Source organism: Pseudorca crassidens, chromosome 18 (assembly GCF_039906515.1).
Source record: "Pseudorca crassidens isolate mPseCra1 chromosome 18, mPseCra1.hap1, whole genome shotgun sequence".
In the NCBI taxonomy this organism is placed as follows: domain Eukaryota; kingdom Metazoa; phylum Chordata; class Mammalia; order Artiodactyla; family Delphinidae; genus Pseudorca; species Pseudorca crassidens.
Genome location: NC_090313.1, coordinates 71,718,024 through 71,735,689, shown reverse-complemented (window position 1 = coordinate 71,735,689; position 17,666 = coordinate 71,718,024). Strand labels below are relative to the sequence as shown.

At 40.8% G+C, this 17,666-nt stretch overlaps 1 protein-coding gene across 6 annotated transcripts in view; it reads left to right on the top strand.

Annotated features, from left to right (window-relative positions):
• Positions 1 to 17,666, top strand: part of FRY (FRY microtubule binding protein) — a 327,504-nt gene that overhangs the window by 236,956 nt on the left and 72,882 nt on the right. For all 6 annotated transcript variants that reach the window (XM_067713507.1, XM_067713509.1, XM_067713511.1 and 3 more), the window contains exons 30-35: positions 5,525 to 5,624; positions 5,939 to 6,110; positions 10,196 to 10,452; positions 10,898 to 11,044; positions 12,423 to 12,591; positions 13,553 to 13,643. In XM_067713507.1, the coding sequence (XP_067569608.1) occupies positions 5,525 to 5,624; positions 5,939 to 6,110; positions 10,196 to 10,452; positions 10,898 to 11,044; positions 12,423 to 12,591; positions 13,553 to 13,643 (936 nt within the window). The remainder of the gene's footprint in view (positions 1 to 5,524; positions 5,625 to 5,938; positions 6,111 to 10,195; positions 10,453 to 10,897; positions 11,045 to 12,422; positions 12,592 to 13,552; positions 13,644 to 17,666) is intronic.

Here is a 17,666-nt window from a genome sequence, read left to right as displayed (position 1 = left end):
AGCAACCTAAAAATGTTAAATTTCTCTTGCCCAAACCTTGAGAAAAGAAAAAAAGAAAGGAAAATGTGTCACCTGGGATTCCATGGATTGTACTTTTAAAACCAATGCCCTAGCTATGTAAATTAGTCACTCAGTGGAGTATTTCAGTTCTATGATTTATTGAAAGAAGTTGTTTCATAACTAAGACGAAAGGGTTAATGAAGCCTCCCCATATTGCAAAAGCTACTCCCAAGGAAGAGCTTATCATGTGTTAGAAATCCAGAGAAGGCAGCTCAAGTTTATTTTATTTTATTTTTTTAACATCTTCATTGGAGTATAATTGCTGTACAATGGTGTGTTAGTTTCTGCTTTATAACAAAGTGAATCAGCTGTACATAAACATATATCTCCATATCTCCTCTCTCTTGTGTCTCCCTCTCACCCTCCCTATCCCACCCCTCTAGGTGGTCACAAAGCACCGAGCTGATCTCCCTGTGCTCTGCGGCTGCTTCCCACTAGCTATCTATTTTACGTTTGGTAGTGTATATATGTCCATGCCACTCTCTCACTTCGTCCCAGCTTACCCTTCCCACTCCCCGTGTCCTCAAGTCCATTCTCTACATCTGTGTCTTTATCCCTGTCTTGCCCCTAGGTTCTTCAGAACCTTTTTTTTTTTTTTTAGATTCCATATATATGTGTTAGCATACGGTATTTGTTTTTCTCTTTTTGACTTACTTCACTCTGTATGATAGACTCTACGTCCATCCACCTCACTACAAATAACTCAGTTTCGTTTCTTTTTATGGCCGAGTAATATTCCATTGTATATATGTGCAACATCTTCTTTATCCATTCATCTGTCGATGGACACTTAGGTTGCTTCCATGTCCTGCTATTGTAAGTAGAGCTGCAATGAACATTGTGGTACATGACTCTTTTTGAATTATGGTTTTCTCTGGATATATGCCCAGTAGTGGGATTGCTGGGTCGTATGGTAGTTCTGTTTTCAGATTTTTAAGGAACCTTCATACTGTTCTCCACAGTGGCTGTATCAATTTACATTCCCACCAACAGTGCAAGAGGGTTCCCTTTTCTCCACACCCTCTCCAGCATTTATTGTTTGTAGATTTTTTGATGATGGCCATTCTGACTGGTGTGAGGTGATACCTCATTGTGGTTTTGATTTGCATTTCTCTAATGATTAGTGATGTTGAGCATCCTTTCATGTGTTTGTTGGCAATCTGTATGTCTTCTTTGGAGAAATGTCTATTTAGGTCTTCTGCCCATTTTTGGACTGGGTTGTTTTTTTATACTGAGCTGCATGAGCTGCTTGTAAATTCTGGAGATTAATCCTTTGTCAGTTGCTTCGTTTGCAAATATTTTCTCCCATTCTGAGGGTTGTCTTTTCGTCTTGTTTATGGTTTCCTTTGCTGTGCAAAAGCTTTGAAGTTTCATTAGGTCCCATTTGTTTATTTTTGTTTTTATTTCCATTTCTCTAGGAGGTGGGTCAAAAAGGACCTTGCTGTGATTTATGTCATCAAGTTTATTTTTGAAAGGACTGATATAGGCTGTTGATTGTCCCTTTTAATTAAATATTGCATTTTAAATAGCTATCTTGAGCTACAGGGTGACGGGAATAAATGTAAATTAGTTGTAAATTCCAACCTGTTATGGTTCTAAATGAATAAGAACAGTATTTTAGAAGACATCTACTTTCAATCAACCTAAAATGAACATGCTTTTTAAAGAGGCAAGTTTCTCTTTAATATTTTTCTTTCTTTTATAAAGATAGTAGATGACATTTCATGTCTAAAGCTTTCGTTTTCCATAATCTTAGTAGTTAAATTTTTATTATATATATATGTTAACTTCCATAAAAGTCATATCAGATGAACGTAATCTAAACTGTCTGATTTTCCATTGGTTTATTTCTTGATGTTAGCAATACTAAGTAATTTATTTATCCTATTGGATATTACCAAAATAACATTTTTTATAAGAGTCTCTTTCTCTGGAGTGTTGTTTTATTTTCAGGTATTTCAGCATTCTAGAAATAAATTTCTGTTCTTTGATTTTTAAAAATGTATTTAGAATCTATGACTTAGACCATAGATCTAAGAACAGATCTTAGAGATTAAATGGCTTTCCAAGGTTATAAATCAAGGTAAATAATATGCTCTATATTAAAAGTATAGACCGCTTCCAATCACTAGCTTAACTCAACAGAATTCTCTTCATATTTAATTAAATACTTAAGAATGCCATTGTTTTTACTCTTACTCTGTAACATACGACTAGAATATAGTTAATAGATGCCTTAGAATTACATGCAAGATCAAAGTTTTAATTTTTAAAGAATTTTGTTGGGTTTATTTTTGGAGGTGGTTTTTGTTGTCATTGTTCTTTGCACGTCTGCCTTGCCTTAACTGTCTATAAATCTTTGCTCATTTAAATCAGGCACTGCAAACTTGATTCCTTAAAAGTAAATGCCCCACATTTCTTAAGGGAATAGCATCCATCTATTGCCAAGGAAGACAAGGGAAGCTTCTGATTCATGAATCTCAGTCATACTCCCTAACTGGTGACGTAGAGCCTCATTTGGTTGTGTCACTCAGCTGGAGAATTCCAGGAGAGCACAGAGCTTGGGAATTTGGACTCTGGAAACATACTGTCTTGAGTTTGAATTCTAGCTCTGCCTCTCATTAAGCTGTGTGCTCTTGAACAAGTTACTACAAATGCTTGCTCATTTGTGAAATAGGAGTGATAATAGGGTTAGGGTAAGAATTAAGTAAAACCAATCTCTTGACCTAAGGTCTAGCACATGGCAAGCACCCTGTAAACACTATTATTATTCAACAGCTATTGGAGGCAAAGAGCTATGATGTAATCATATCAGCTGGTACAATCTGCTTCTCTTTAGAATAAAATTATTCTGAGCTTCGTCATTTAGTTCTAAGCCAGAGCTAGTGGGTATTTCTCAAATTCTTCAAAATCTCCTCTCTTTCCGATTGAAAAAACAGTTTTATTTCTTGTTTACTTTCTGAACCATATTTACCTTTCATATTTATTTTACCTTTTTTTTTTTTTTTTTTTTTGCGGTGTGTGGGCCTCTCACTGTTGTGGCCTCTCCCGCCGCGGAGCACAGGCTCCGGACGCGCAGGCCCAGCAGCCATGGCCCACGGGCCCAGCCGCTCCGCGGCATGTGGGATCTTCCAGGACCGGGGCACGAACCCGCACCCCCCACATCTGCAGGCGGACTCCCAACCACTGCGCCACCGGGGAAGCCCTACCATTTTATTTTTGTTCTGTATGAGCACAGCTGTCTTTATTTCTTTTACCCTTCCACTGCCTACATTGAATAATTAAATACTGAAAAATGTGACATTTGGTTTCTAAGCCTATTTTAAACATCTAAGTACAGATGTTTCATTTATGCTCTTGTACTCATTTGAGAGCTTTCTAATTTTTTCCTTCTCTGGGTTTCTTTCATTTTCTGTATCTGTGTTATTTCTTTCAATGTTGTTCCCCTTAAACTCTGTAGCTCAGTCTTAAGCAGCTAATTGAATTCCCTAATTACTCAGTCAAGTGCATAGCCCTGCATAAGAGGGAGGCTTCGTCTACCCTTCTACTGCCTTTAAATCCCCAGTGATCCTTAGTAGTTTCCAGTGTTTATTTATATTAAAAACATATGTATTAAATCCCAGTGTCAGAGACAGCAATGTAGGTAAGATGTCTCTGCTACTATGGGGCTCAGAAGAAAGTTACCTTTCTATTTTCACAGTCAGAATGGTCTGTTTCCAAATACTGCAGTTTGTAAGAATTCCAAATTAGCCTGGCCATGAAATGATCTATTGTGAGGTGTCCAAGAGGCTGATAGCACTGTGGATAAGTGTTTGAATTCTTTGGAGTCATACAAATCCAGGATGGAATCTAGACTCCACTACTTCTCCCTAACCTTTGGCAAGTACTTAACTTCTTTAAGCCTCACAAGCTTGTTGTGAAGATTAAATAACAAATCTAGATGAAGGACTTGGTACAATAACTAGCACAAAGTAAGCACATCATAACATAAGTGTCATCCATTGTTTATCATCATCCTCACCACCATTATTTGGGGACTTTGCCCAGTTTCTCACCTAACACATCAACCTCATGCATTTTTGCTCACTTAAAATTAAAGTTCTAGAAAAGCAATCATTTGGGAGTGCTAATTGGTAAAGCCACTTTGGAGGGCAATATAGCAGTATCTGTCAGAATTTTAATGTGCCCTTTGACCCTGCATGACCTCTTCTAGAAATCTGTTCTAAAGAAATTCTTGCACATGTGGTGTTTGTGGTATTATCATAGTGAAAAAAATGAAAGTAACCTTTAAATGTCCGTCAACACATGTCAAAGTTTGGCTTCCCCAGGAAGCAAGACTCTGAGGTGGAGATTTGAGTCCAGGAAATTTATGAGGGAATGCCCTTGAGATCAACATCTGTGGGGAAGTGAGGGACACAGGACTGGGCAGAGGAAAGAAACCTCAGCCAATCCCACAGGGGTGCTCCTGGGGAGTAGGCATGACGTTGGCCTAGGCAATTCCCAGAGGGCTATTCAGCCAAAGGTATTAGACTGCAGCACTGTAGTGGGAGACTGAGTGCCTCAGTCCTGAAGGGGGATCTAGGTGGCACACCGCAGCATCCACTACAAGAGTGGTTATTTATGGTACGTCCATACTATGGAACACAGTCCAGCTACTAGAAAGCCTGAGCCTCACTGTCCAGTGAAAAAGCGAATCCCCAAACAATACATGTAGGTAGTATAATTACATTTATGTTTAAAATTCTGTGTAACGGGGGAGAGGTATTTTCATATATAACCTTTCAAAATGGTGTTGTCTCTGCACCATGCTCCCCCTTCCATGGCCTTGCTAACAATTACCATGTCTCTTGGCGCTTCAGGGCTTAGTTTACTTGTTTCCTCCTTCAAAAAGCCTCCTCTAACTCCAAGTCTGATGTAAGTGTCCCTTGTCGGGATTCTGTTTCATGCTGTGGATAATCCCACCACAGCTCATCATAACTAGACTGTATAGTTTGTCTCCCTAACTAAACCGTAAGCCTTCCTTAGGGGAGGGCACCAGCCTTACTAACTTAGTATCACCTGTACTTTGCAGTCGTTTCTGATAGATGTTTGGTGTTTAATAAATTTAGATAGATTGAATGAAAATAGTAAGTCAGTGAGCTGTTGAGAAATTTAGACATATTGTCTTCTTCTTTTCCTCTTGTATTTGGTTCTCATTGAAATCTATTTGCAGTAGATAGACTTTTGTGTTCATTTATCCTGGTGTGACTATATTCAGTTTTAACCCAAAATAGAGCTATTTCCCTTCACCTGCTAATAAACAGCAAAAGAATGAGGGGGGTGGGGGAATGGCCACATGGGCTTGGGAATGTCTTTAGTAAGTGTGACCGAGGTCAGTGTACCATGTAGAATTTTGAGAGGTAATGATTTATCAAGATTACTAGCCAGGCTGTCTCCTAAACTATGCTGTTTATTTTTTTTTTAGGAACTATCCCTTTGACATAGTGACATTGTTAAACCTCGTTCTATTCAAGGCTTCTGACACCAACAGAGAGATTTATGAACTCTCCATGCAGCTCATGCAGGCACGTATCCTTGACTACGTTGAAATGTCCATCCTCGAGCACAGAAAATAGAAATGGTAGTTGATCTACTGGGTTGCTATTTATTGAGACGTATTTATTTATTTCTGCATCTCACCGGTGGATATGATGAGTGAGAAAACAATTACCTAATCTTCTGTAAACATAGGAAGCAGCCGATGCTTTACCTTTAATACAATATTAAAATATTCGTTCATTAGTTTTTATTACAAAACTTTATTCAATATAAATACTCCTGAGATAGCAAGCCAATGTCGTTTCATACTGTTTATTACTTTCCTACTACTTCTTTATAGATCCTTGAAGCAAAGCTTTTTGTGTACTCGAAGAAAGTAGCTGAACAAAGACCAGGAAGTATTCTCTATGGAACACACGGCCCGTTGCCGCCCCTGTACAGTGTGTCACTAGCCCTCTTGTCGTGCGAACTGGCCAGGATGTACCCCGAGCTCACTCTCCCTCTCTTCTCAGGTACCATGGGATAGTCAGTCATGACATGTGTGATCATTTCTGCTCTAAGTGTTCTTACTTTTTAAATTCTAGTGTAATTTAGAATCAAAATTATTGATGCTAAATTTGTAGCTCAAAATTACTCTGGGCTAAGTTCGGTTACGTATAAAAGTAAATTCTAGAATGTCTTTAAAACAGTGTATTTATCTAAAATAGTGTAGGTATAAATAAACATAGGGCAAATGTGAAGATGCTTAGATGAATCATAATACTTTACATACCCTGTGTATGTAAAATTTCCCAGAGAAATTAAATATGGGTGGAATAACTTCTAATACAGATAATTGCCGTAAGTTGTTTTCTGGTGGTGGTGATGGTGGTATTTTGTAGCTTGAATGCTACATGTATCAGTAGCTTGAATGCTACATGTATCCGTTGTTGAGAGTTTGAATCGGGGCACACCTTTACGAGTAATCTTTGTGAATCATGTTTTGGAAAATCCATTTATCTGAAACAGACTTAGTCACATCCTTGCATTGTGCCTGAAACAGTGGAAGGACTCAAGAAAAACCTTTTTGATAAATTAATTTTCTTCTTGGAAAACTAAAATTTATTCTTATTCACTTCAACCAAGATCTGAGTGCCACCCGTATGCCAGGCACTGTGATTGGATCCTAGGAGTACGGAGGTGAATTAAACAGCCTCTCCCATCAAAGTTTCATTGTCTAGTAATAAATCTGTGCAATCCTATGATTATGATACAATTTTTAAAAAGCACATTCTCTGTATGAGATGGAAGATCGGGGAGTAATCAGTTACTGGGCCAGGAGTATCAGAAAAGACTTCCCAGAGAAGTTGATGTCTGAGCTGCAATTTGAAAGAAGAGTAGACATTTGCAAGCAGATGAATAGTTGACATTGCAGTTGGCAAGCAGACGGCATTACAGGCCAAGGAAATATCATACGCATTGGCTTAGAGGCATAAAATACAATAATGCATTTGAGAGATTATGTAGTCGTCAGTTTGGCTAATACAACGTGCAGGGAAGGGGGAACGTTTGAGATGGTCACAGACAGGCAGAGAGGCAGAAGTCAATCTTGGAAGGCCTTGTATTGTACCCTAAGGAGTTTGTAGGCCAGTGACCACATACGTGCTCCTTGAAACCCCTCAGAAGCCTGTGAACAGGAAGGGCATCCAAGCGAGCTGCTTGGATTTTGAAAGCCACTCATCAGTTTCAAGCAAGAAGAGAGGGGACGAGATCAGAGTGCATTTTAGAAAGACTGACTGCAGTGTGGTGAATGGATTAGAGAACACCCAATCTAGAGAGAAGAGACCAGTTGAGAAATGATGACAGTAGTCCAAGGAGGAAATGAAGCGGACCTGAACTCGGACAGCCCAGTGAGAGCAGAGGGGAGAGACCAGAGTCAAGAGCTACTGGGCGGAGTGCACAGAAGGGAGTGCCTAGTGCCATATCTGGGAAATGGGTGGTGATAACCCCACCTGGAGAGCCGACTGGGGGAGAAGAGGTCAGGCCAAGGCAGAGATCATGAGCTCTGTTTGGGCTATTGAGTGTAGGCGTCTGTTGGACATCCTGAGTATAGACAGGCCAGGGTCAAGGGAAGGCCAGCGGTAGTGACTCACGGAAGACCAGAGGGGTCAGAACCATGGGAATGAATGAGGTCCCGAATGGAGAGCGTACAGAGTGAAAGAAAGAACCTGGACCCCCAGCTTCTAAGGACCAGGCCAAGGAAGGGCGAGGGAGCAGAGAGGGAAGGGAGGCATGTTTATAGAAGGAGAGCACCTAGAAGGTGTGTTTTATGGAGACCTAGAGAAGACAGGACTTAGGGAGACGGAGTGGAGCAGTCCACATTCCTATAGATCCCAGGAGATAAGGTCTAAAGATTACCCTATGGATTGCACAGTTCATTGGTAACTGTCGGTAGTTTCCATGGAGAAGTAGCGGCAGAAGCCAGATCTCAGGGGCTTGGCTAAAAAGAAGCAGAAAAAGAGAGGATGGGGCTGTAGTAGGACGCAGAGTCAGAGGATGAGCGAGACTCGAGCCTGTTTCCTGGCTGAGAGGGAGAAGCCCGTGAAGGGGGAGAGACTGACAGCTGGGGAGAGAGAAGATAAACAGTCCAGCAAATTTAATAAGAAAAGAAGCTCATGTAATGAGTTGCAAGTTCAAGCTAAATTTTCTGTCAAGAACTGACCTTTTGGCTATTTTGATTTATGAGGAATAAGTTGTTAAAAATAACATGGAAAAATGAGGTTTTAATAGATTCCTTGCTTTTGTTTATACTGCCTTTACCATCAAAAACCCTGTGGTGAGATTTTTACTGCCTGTAATTTCAGATGACTTAATTCCTTCTACGTAGCCAGGCCAGTTGTTCAGGTCTCTCCCAAAAGCCAGCAAATGTATACAGGATCCCACTGACATTGTCTCACCGTTTATTTAATTTGTTTCTAAAGAGGTGAATGAGAGGTTGTTCGTGTGCCATGGCATTTTTTTTCTCTTTTCCCTTTAAAACATCTCTAAACATCCAGGCCCTGATCTAGGTGCCTGGGATACCACAGACAGACATCCCCACCCCCTTGGACCTTATGTCTGACAGACAAGATAAAATAAACATAAATAAGCAAATTATTTATAAATTTTATAGATATAAAGCTATAAACACAAATTTATTTTACATAAATGAGTAATATGATAGAAGGTGCTTATTGCTACGTAGATTTTTATACCGCTGTTGAAAGACAACAGGTATTCTTAAAGCAGTTGTCCGTCTGATTGGAAAGGTTTATTTCTCTCCAAAGTCCCAATAAATTTTTTGTGTCATAAAAATCCATGGTATCAGTCATCACATTCATGTAAGTTTAGAAATTAAGTAAATTTTGAAATTTTGACCTGTGTGAAATATAACAGCATAACATGTCTGATTATTGTGCACAGAATTAAGTATATTCTTATTCTTCAAAATAAAAAATTGTCATTTTAATTTCAGGAAAAGGGCCAAATCAATTAAAGCTACTGTTTCAGGGACGCGGTGGATTATCTCGGTATAATTCCTGGCATCCATGTTGTTCTGTTGTGTAGCAGGCATGAGCTCTCCAAATGAGATTACACACCTCACTGGAATAGCAAATGCATCAGGCCAAGCTTTCTAATTTCCCTTAGGATAAAACAGTTTCTTCCATAAATATTAGAAGTAGGAGATGACTTAGAACTTGCAGCATATACATAAAGCTGTGCTTTTATTTCTATAGAAAGCTTATTCAGATTGTAAAATTAAATGCTGCTGGCAGTGAAACAATGTAAAAATGCTATCAGAGGAAGTAATGGTGAGATGACCGGGCTGGTCATATAGTTTTACCCTTTTGACTCCTTGTTTCATAAAACAAAGCGTGGCATTGAAAGCACACTTGCCACGTAGCTGTCAGTTCTCAAGTAGACACCACGGACATGAGTCCACACGCTGGGTTTGTTCTTCCTGGAAGTTTGCATTTCACTTTGTAACAGCTAATGCTTCATGCAAGGCACTTTGTAAAATATAGGCATAGTTGAGAGGTAAGTCATTGTTATAATAATCGTAACTGCTGTTTATTAAGAGCCTACTGGATGACAGGCACTGTGCTGAGTATATTATACACATTGTGATGGTATCTTTTAATCCTCACAATTGCCCAAGGCAGGACCTGATGGGCCCCATTTTACAGATGAGGAAATTGAGGAACAGAGAGGTTAAAGAACTATCCCAGAGTCTCATGCAGCTAATAGGTTGAGGAAATGGGATCTGGTCACATGTCCTTCTGATTCCAAGTCCCCTGTTTTGTCCACCCTAACGTACCTCTTCCACTAGCAGTCGATCTGAATCCAGGAGGTCTTCCATCCCATCCCACCAAGCCTGTGCTCTCCCCGCTGTGCTCTCACTTTCCTCCACGGAGCACCTGCTGAGAAGTGAGGGTCTTGAGGACAAGCCTTGGGGAGCTGCTGTATATGAAAATGCTTTGTAAACGGAGGGCTCTGTTGGATCTGTCAGTTGCTGTTCATCTTCCGGTTTAGTTTGATGAGATGACATGGCTCTTGGTCACTGCCCTTCCCTTTATAGAGGTCAGCCAGCGGTTTCCCACGACGCACCCGAACGGGCGTCAGATCATGCTCACCTACCTGCTGCCCTGGCTGCACAACATCGAGCTGGTGGACAGCAGGCTGCTCCTCCCAGGCTCGAGTCCCAGCAGCCCAGAGGACGACGTCAAGGACCGGGAAGGAGAGGGGACGGCTTCTCACGGGCTGAAAGGCAATGGCTGGGGCTCCCCGGAAGCTACGTCCCTGGTGCTGAATAACCTCATGTACATGACAGCCAAGGTAAACTCCGAGGAACCATGCCTCCATCCTGTGCTCCCACATCCCAGGAAACCCGGGGTTATACCTGGGGGAAGTGTCATCTACCATTAAAAGTCACAAAAATAGGGTGGGGTTGGTGGTGACAGTTTCATAACAGTGTGAACGTGCTTCATGCCAGTGAACTGTACACGTAAAAATGGTTAAGATGGGAAACTTTATGTTTATTTTACCACAGTTTTAATCGTGATCCTAATCATCATCATCCTAACATTTGAAAAATCCTGTGAATAAATATTGTGCATTATAAATTCCTAAAAAGTGGCATCTTTCTGATGAATGGCCATTTCCCCCCTTCTTATGATTTGGAGATGACCGTGACCCTTAAAATGACTTTTAATCGGACATTCTGCGTCCTCACGTTTTTTCTGTGTGTCTCCCGAGCCGGTTTTTATTTTGTTGGTTACAGTACGGAGATGAAGTTCCTGGCCCAGAAATGGAAAATGCCTGGAATGCTTTAGCCAACAACGAGAAATGGAGCAACAACCTGAGGATCACCTTGCAGTTCCTGATCAGCCTGTGTGGGGTTAGCAGCGACACGCTTCTCCTGCCCTATGTGAGTGCCCCTCTGACGTTCAGTGGTCATTATTCTGCCGGTGGTTCCATCAGCGGTTTGCAAGTTGGAATGTGCTCTTTGGTCCAAGTAGAATAGAGATGTCCGATTTCATCAGTCACGCTAATCTCCTGTGAGCTTTCTAGACATTACATGAAAGTTCCCTTCCGCCCCTCTAGATGCAGACTAGTGTCCTAGTGACACCTCTGTCATCCCCTTTCTAAGACTTTGGACACGGAAACCTATGAATTTAGGCGTAGACGTATTTCTAAAAATTACCTAAATCTGTCTTCTAGAAACATTAGACCCACCCATTATGTAAGAGAAACTAGGTGACACATTATATTTTTACTAATAAAGTGTTTCATGTTTACATCCTGATGCTCTTAAAACAATAAAAAGGGAGAATATCCCAGTTGGTCTCTTCAAAGGCAGATGGTAAGAGAGAGAAAGAAGCAAAGAGAAATCCTGCTGAGATTCCCACCACTTAGTGTTTGTATTTAAAGGTGAGGTGATCAACAAAACCACTACATGTTTAAAACCCTGACTCAGGGGCTTCCCTGGTGGCGCAGTGGTTGAGAGTCCGCCTGCCGATGCAGGGGACGCGGGTGCGTGCCCCGGCCCGGGAAGATCCCACATGCCGCGGAGCGGCTGGGCCCGTGAGCCATGGCCGCTGAGCCTGCGCGTCCCGAGCCTGTGCTCCGCACGGGAGGGGCCACAACAGTAAGCGGCCCGCGTACCGCGAAACAAACAAAACAAAGCCCTGACTCAGTTGGCATCTGTGTGCTGCCTGCTTTTCTGAGAGATTTTGTGCCTACCTGCTGTTCCGGGCCACATCAGCCGCATTACAGCGGCTTTCGTGCCGCAGGTTTGGGGGCTATGGTGATGCAGAGCTTTACCCCAGGGTTATTTTTTCAACTTAAAGCTATGCAGACAGCTCAGACTCGTTTGTTTCTTGGGTAGCAGGAGACTGAGTTTTGGGGGTTTTTTTTTAACAGAAACAGCTAGCAGTTTTTCCCCCATGGTTCTGTATAAATAAAATACTTTCTCAAGGTAAGACCTTACGTGGCAAGTTTTTAGTTTAGATAGAATCGTGTTTAGCCCACAAGTTATCCCCAGAGTAACTCTTGTAAACTCAGCCATTAGGGAAGGTAAGACCTTTAACCACACACTCCTATCAGCTGTGCATGTGAAAGGAGGTGAGTTTTAACCCAGACACTTGACTCCTCCTGCGAGGGGAGGAGGCTCCATCAGGGTGGGCGCTTCTGGGGGGATGACGTGGTCAACAGAATGAACGGGTTACCGTCTCCGCTGCCGACAGCCTAACATTCTTGCGTGCGTGCTCTGGAAAATATCCCTTGTGTTCTGTTTCTCGTCTCAGATTAAAAAGGTGGCCATATACTTGTGCCGTAATAACACCATTCAAACCATGGAGGAGCTTCTGTTTGAGCTACAGCAGACGGAGCCGGTGAACCCCATCGTCCAGCACTGTGACAACCCGCCCTTCTACCGCTTCACGGCCAGCAGCAAGGCCTCGGCGGCAGCCTCCGGTAGGGGACAGGCGGCTGGGTGACACCTTGTCGTGGAGCTCTGGATTTACCTTTATGTAGAGCATTGAAAGGATATGAGTGTGTGTTTGTTGCTTTCTCTTATTCCTACATATACACTCATTTAAAAGGTGGCTTAAGGATAGCCGAGACTCTTAGGGCCTTGTCTGGTTAATGAGATGATTCTGTAAGGATAACCAATAGCTGGGAGCCAGGGACTCGTATGCGCAGAGCTTCTTGCTTCAGGCTGAGCTTAGAGTGGACACTCGTCATTTAGGTATCTCATTTCTGGACCTTCCTTCTCGTATCGATGGAATTCTCTTGGCTAATATTCTCCCAGGGTTTACTAAAATGCCCCCTGACCAGTGTTATCACTTTCGATAAATTGGTCTCTCAGCATCATTTTATGAAACATATACCACCCTCCTCAAATTCCTTGATGCTATCTTCCTTTCAATTCACCTAACGCTGTAACTACCTTCAAACCTCTCTCCTCCTCTGGTCTCTTATGCCCTCTGTATGTTCACATCCTGCTGCCAGAGCAGTGTTCTTGCAAAGAAGCAGTGGCCTAGGGATCAGAAGCTCTAGGAACTTGGAAATGCTTCACTAACATTCGTTTATTAACTCCTGGACCCAGAAATGCTAAAGGAGCTAACAGCAGGGCTGGCCACTATAAATAAGCTTGTTACCTAAGCAGCCAGGAAGAAAGGGTTTCAAGAATGTTGTAGCCTCGCTTTATAAGAGAGTTGAGGAATTTGGTTTGACCATAGCAGATGTCTGGGATTCTCCATTTCAGTGGGGCAGGCTTGGAAGGTTGTTTAGAATGTCTGAGATTATGCAGAAGATGTAAGGAATCTCACAAACAGATTTTACAGGAAATCCTTTCCTGGAATTACTTGAGACTTGAGCTTGACCCCAGCGCAGGTATTTCTTTCTAAGTGTTGCTCTTTAATTCCATCTACAGGAACCACCTCCAGCAGCAATACAGTGGTTGCTGGCCAGGACGGCTTCCCAGACGCTGAGGAAAGCAAGATATTGAAAGAATCTGATGAGAGGTTGGTGCACAAATTTGGTTTAACATCCAGCTTAACTTTCAGCAGTTGTCTATACAAAGCATTAGGAAAATTTGTGGGGCTTCATAAATTTCACACACACACACACACACACACACACACACACACACACGCATCCTTCTTTGTTTTTTAGAAACACAGATTGACTTTCAGACTCCACTCTGTATATCCCTAAAGATAACAATTTCCTGCTGAGCAAAGCCAGAGGAGAGAAAGATTAAGAGAGATGTTGTTCTGGTGGCTGAAGCCTACTTACCCCAGGGCTTAATAAAAACCACAAGTTGTTCTGCTAGTGGGCACAGACCATCTGGAGTTAGAGGGAATTTCCACGTGAAATGTTCAAATCTGGGTCTTGAATAATTTCTTAGAGACAGAGTAGTTATCTTGGGGTGACTTCTGTGAAACATCATCATTCTTCTTTTACCTTTACTCTGTCACATCTGGGTTAACCAAGAACACTGTCTAAAAGAAGTCTCAATCCCCTTCCTGTTAGCTCTTTAATGGTAATATTTCTCTTGTTCGTATTTCTGCCTTCACGTTGTCTAGGAGCTACCCATAAATAAGCAAAATCTAGATCACCATTTCCTGCAGTTGGTTGTGAAGAGCAGAGAGACAAACCAAAAGAGATAACAGGACTGAAATTTGAAAATTAAAATGATTCTCATGGTGTTGAAAACTCCTTAGGTTGAATATTTTCTAGTGAAAAATAATGGGGAGCCCTTAAGAAATTAATAACAAGGATGAGATATTCACAAATTCATACTGGAGAAAATTTAGTGGATCAAATAATGAAGATAATTCATTTAGCCTAAAAAGCCCCTAGATGCTTCATGACCATCCTCAGGATTTCATCCTGTACACGAGAATACATCAGGGGCTACAGCTGGAAGATGATCTGACATGGGGCTGGAGTTCTGAAAGTTCATTCTCTAATTTAGGCATTTATCAAATTCCTCAACATGTTGATTACTGGCTGGCTGCACTGCCTTTAGGCAGATGCTCATCCTGGGAGCTTGCCTTCAGATCAAAAGCTCTAACTCAGTAGGTCATGAATTATAGACCTTTTCCTTTACAGTTCTCTAATAGAGGCCTTTCTTTCTCAGAAATGGATAATTTTCATACTCTATGCATCAATGACAGTACAAGGTTATTAATTAACATGTTACTTTTTCATCTATATTTGCCAGTACCTTCTTCGGAAAACTCCCTCATGGTAAAAAAAAAAAAAAAAAAAAAAAAAAAATCTCATATTTCTCTAAAGATATTTCTACTTTCTGGTGGGAGTGTAACATTCTTATCATTTAATGTGTAGTCTGAAGTTTTCATCTTAATTGTATTAAGGGTAGAAAGGTGATACATTTCCATACATTAACATCTCATTACAAAGGCCCCTTTAGGACCAGAGTTCTGAGTGTCCTGCCTAAATTTTTAGTGGTAGCCTTTAAAATGAAGAAGCCAGAGAATATCTGTACTAGGCTTTCTTGTTTATCTCTTGCTTTCTTGCTCTATCACCACATCTCTGTTGGCCATTACAAAGCCTGATGCTACCCACATTTTTACATATTTGTGCACATCTGTTATTTCACACTGACTATATCTGTTTATCTACCTATAGGTAGGTTAACTGGTCATATTTATATATATGGTCATACCTATATGAATGTTCTATCACAAAGGATACTATCATTCCATTGACCCTATATTCCACCTATGCTATTTCTCTAATATAGTCTGTCTTTTCTTTGAAGGTAGACGGTGCCCTCAGCCTAAAGTGTCCTTTTTCTCTGCAATCTACTTACCGCCTTCCTCCCTGTCATGTTGACTTATAGATACTTGCAAGCATACTTGTGTCTCAACCACTAGATTTTCATTCTTAGAAAACAGACTATGTAGCTCTTATACATATTTCTATCCTCAGTGATTACCCTACTATGCTGCACATAGTAATCATTTCTTAAAATGTTTATTCAGTATGTGAATGAAAATTGGAGAAACATCACAGCCCCAGAGGTGGATAAGCTATCCAAACACCCTCCAGCCCCCCTTTCTCCCTCCCTCTTACTAACCCCATTACACAAGACAGTTGTTTACTCTGTTCTTTACATCCTTCTAGACAAAGAGCCTACAGAGATAATCTTGGTCACAAATACCGATGACCTGGCTGCTGTGTGACACAACTCCTGGGGGTACCAGTCACCAGAATGCGTTGTTGGGCTCCAGGGGGCACCATGGAGTTGTGCAAAGAGGCAGCCCTGATGCCATGTCCTTTACAACTAGTTAATCGTTCTTAGATATAATTCAGAAATATTTAATAATATCATACCTACTGACATAAAGTTTAGGTAACTTATAGTAAAACCAGGGTAAAAGAATGAGTCAAGCTAAAAGGAAAGTAAGACAGTTATGTCAAAAGTCCTAAAGAGAACTACTAAAAGTTAATATTAACCTAACATTGAGTTCCTCAATAGTCAAAGTAAGAAAAGAAAAATAGAGCAAATTTTGTAACTTTCAGTACATCAAAAAGTAAACAAGCAAAAGCAATTCACTGGAAGCTACTCAATAAGTGTTCCTCAGCTCTAAGAAGTATTTATCATCTAGTTTTTAAAATGAAACAATAAAGTGAACACATATTTTTAATTAAAATAACAGTTCGTAAAATATGCAGAAACAAACCGTTTAAGTATTTTTAATACATCAACCATTGATAAAAGCCACGAAAGGATTGTTCATAAGGAACTAAAAGCAATAAACTTCAGCTATGTAAGTTTCTGGTGATCTGTGTTGATACAGGGGTAGAGATTAGTAACCCACAGAAAGTTGTGTAAGTATTAATTTGAGCAAAATCAGCAAGAGAAAATTTAGGGAAACACTTTGTGCTTCTCGTTTTTCTCTTAGCAGAGCTATTTTTATGATAACATTTCTAAGACATGTACCTTTATATTAAAAGACTGTTCAGTCTACTTAGTCCTTGAAATTCCTCTAGGACCTAGACCCAAAATTATTTTCTTCAACCCAGGAAAGCAAATGAACACAGCAGATTTTACTCTTGGGAATCAGTTTTTTACCTTTTCTTTTTGCCAAGTGTACACTTCCCTGCTCTGTGGTTTCAACCTTCTCCAGAATAGGGAGAATAGTCTGGAAGGGGCTTGCTCCTCCCCTTCATCTTGACCTCGTAAACGCCTCCTAGCAATCCTTTAGATCTATCTCAAAAGGAAAAGAGAAGAACTGACATCTTTTCTATAATTCTTCCCTGCCTGGCCTTCCCGAGCACGATTGTAAAACCGACGTATATCACAATTCTTGAATAGCTAGGAAGGCTGCAAAGCTCTCTGTCCTGTGGAAATCTCCAGATGTGGAATTCTTTCATCACCCTGTTTTGATTCCCTGTTGAGTGATGTCTGGGCTCTGCATATGCTGTTTATATCTTTGCACTTATCAGCATAAATATGATTGTAGAACTTCTTCAGAAGGTAATAGGTTTGTCACTTTTCCAATTTCATAAGTACCAGTTAGACAATTACGTGGCCTGATTTATATGAAACTAAGCAGATGTCCTCCATCTTCTGTTTTATGGATTCACAAATTAATAGCCCAAAAGATAAGAGAATGAAGAATGTTTGAAATACAAAGTTACTGGGAGAAAGGTGGCTCGTCAGGACCAAAAAAAAAAAAAAAGCTGCTGCAAATATCTACAGAGTGAATAAAACCAAAGGCTTTATACTCAATACCTTTCTATATTCAGAAAATTCAAATCATCATTGCAGTGTTCTGAGGTTATACCCTGGGACGAGGTAGCATCTTAATGGTACATCCAGTACATTTTCCTGAAATATCACTGTTTCTCCATACATTGATGAGGACAGCTATAGCCGTGTATTTTCTAGTGTTCCAGAGGGAAATAGAGTGTTGATCTGCTATCAGTTAGGAGGGAACACCCAGTCAATAATGTAGACAAAACCCACTTTGTATCATTTTATGTAAAGTAAATATAGACGTACCGTTTCA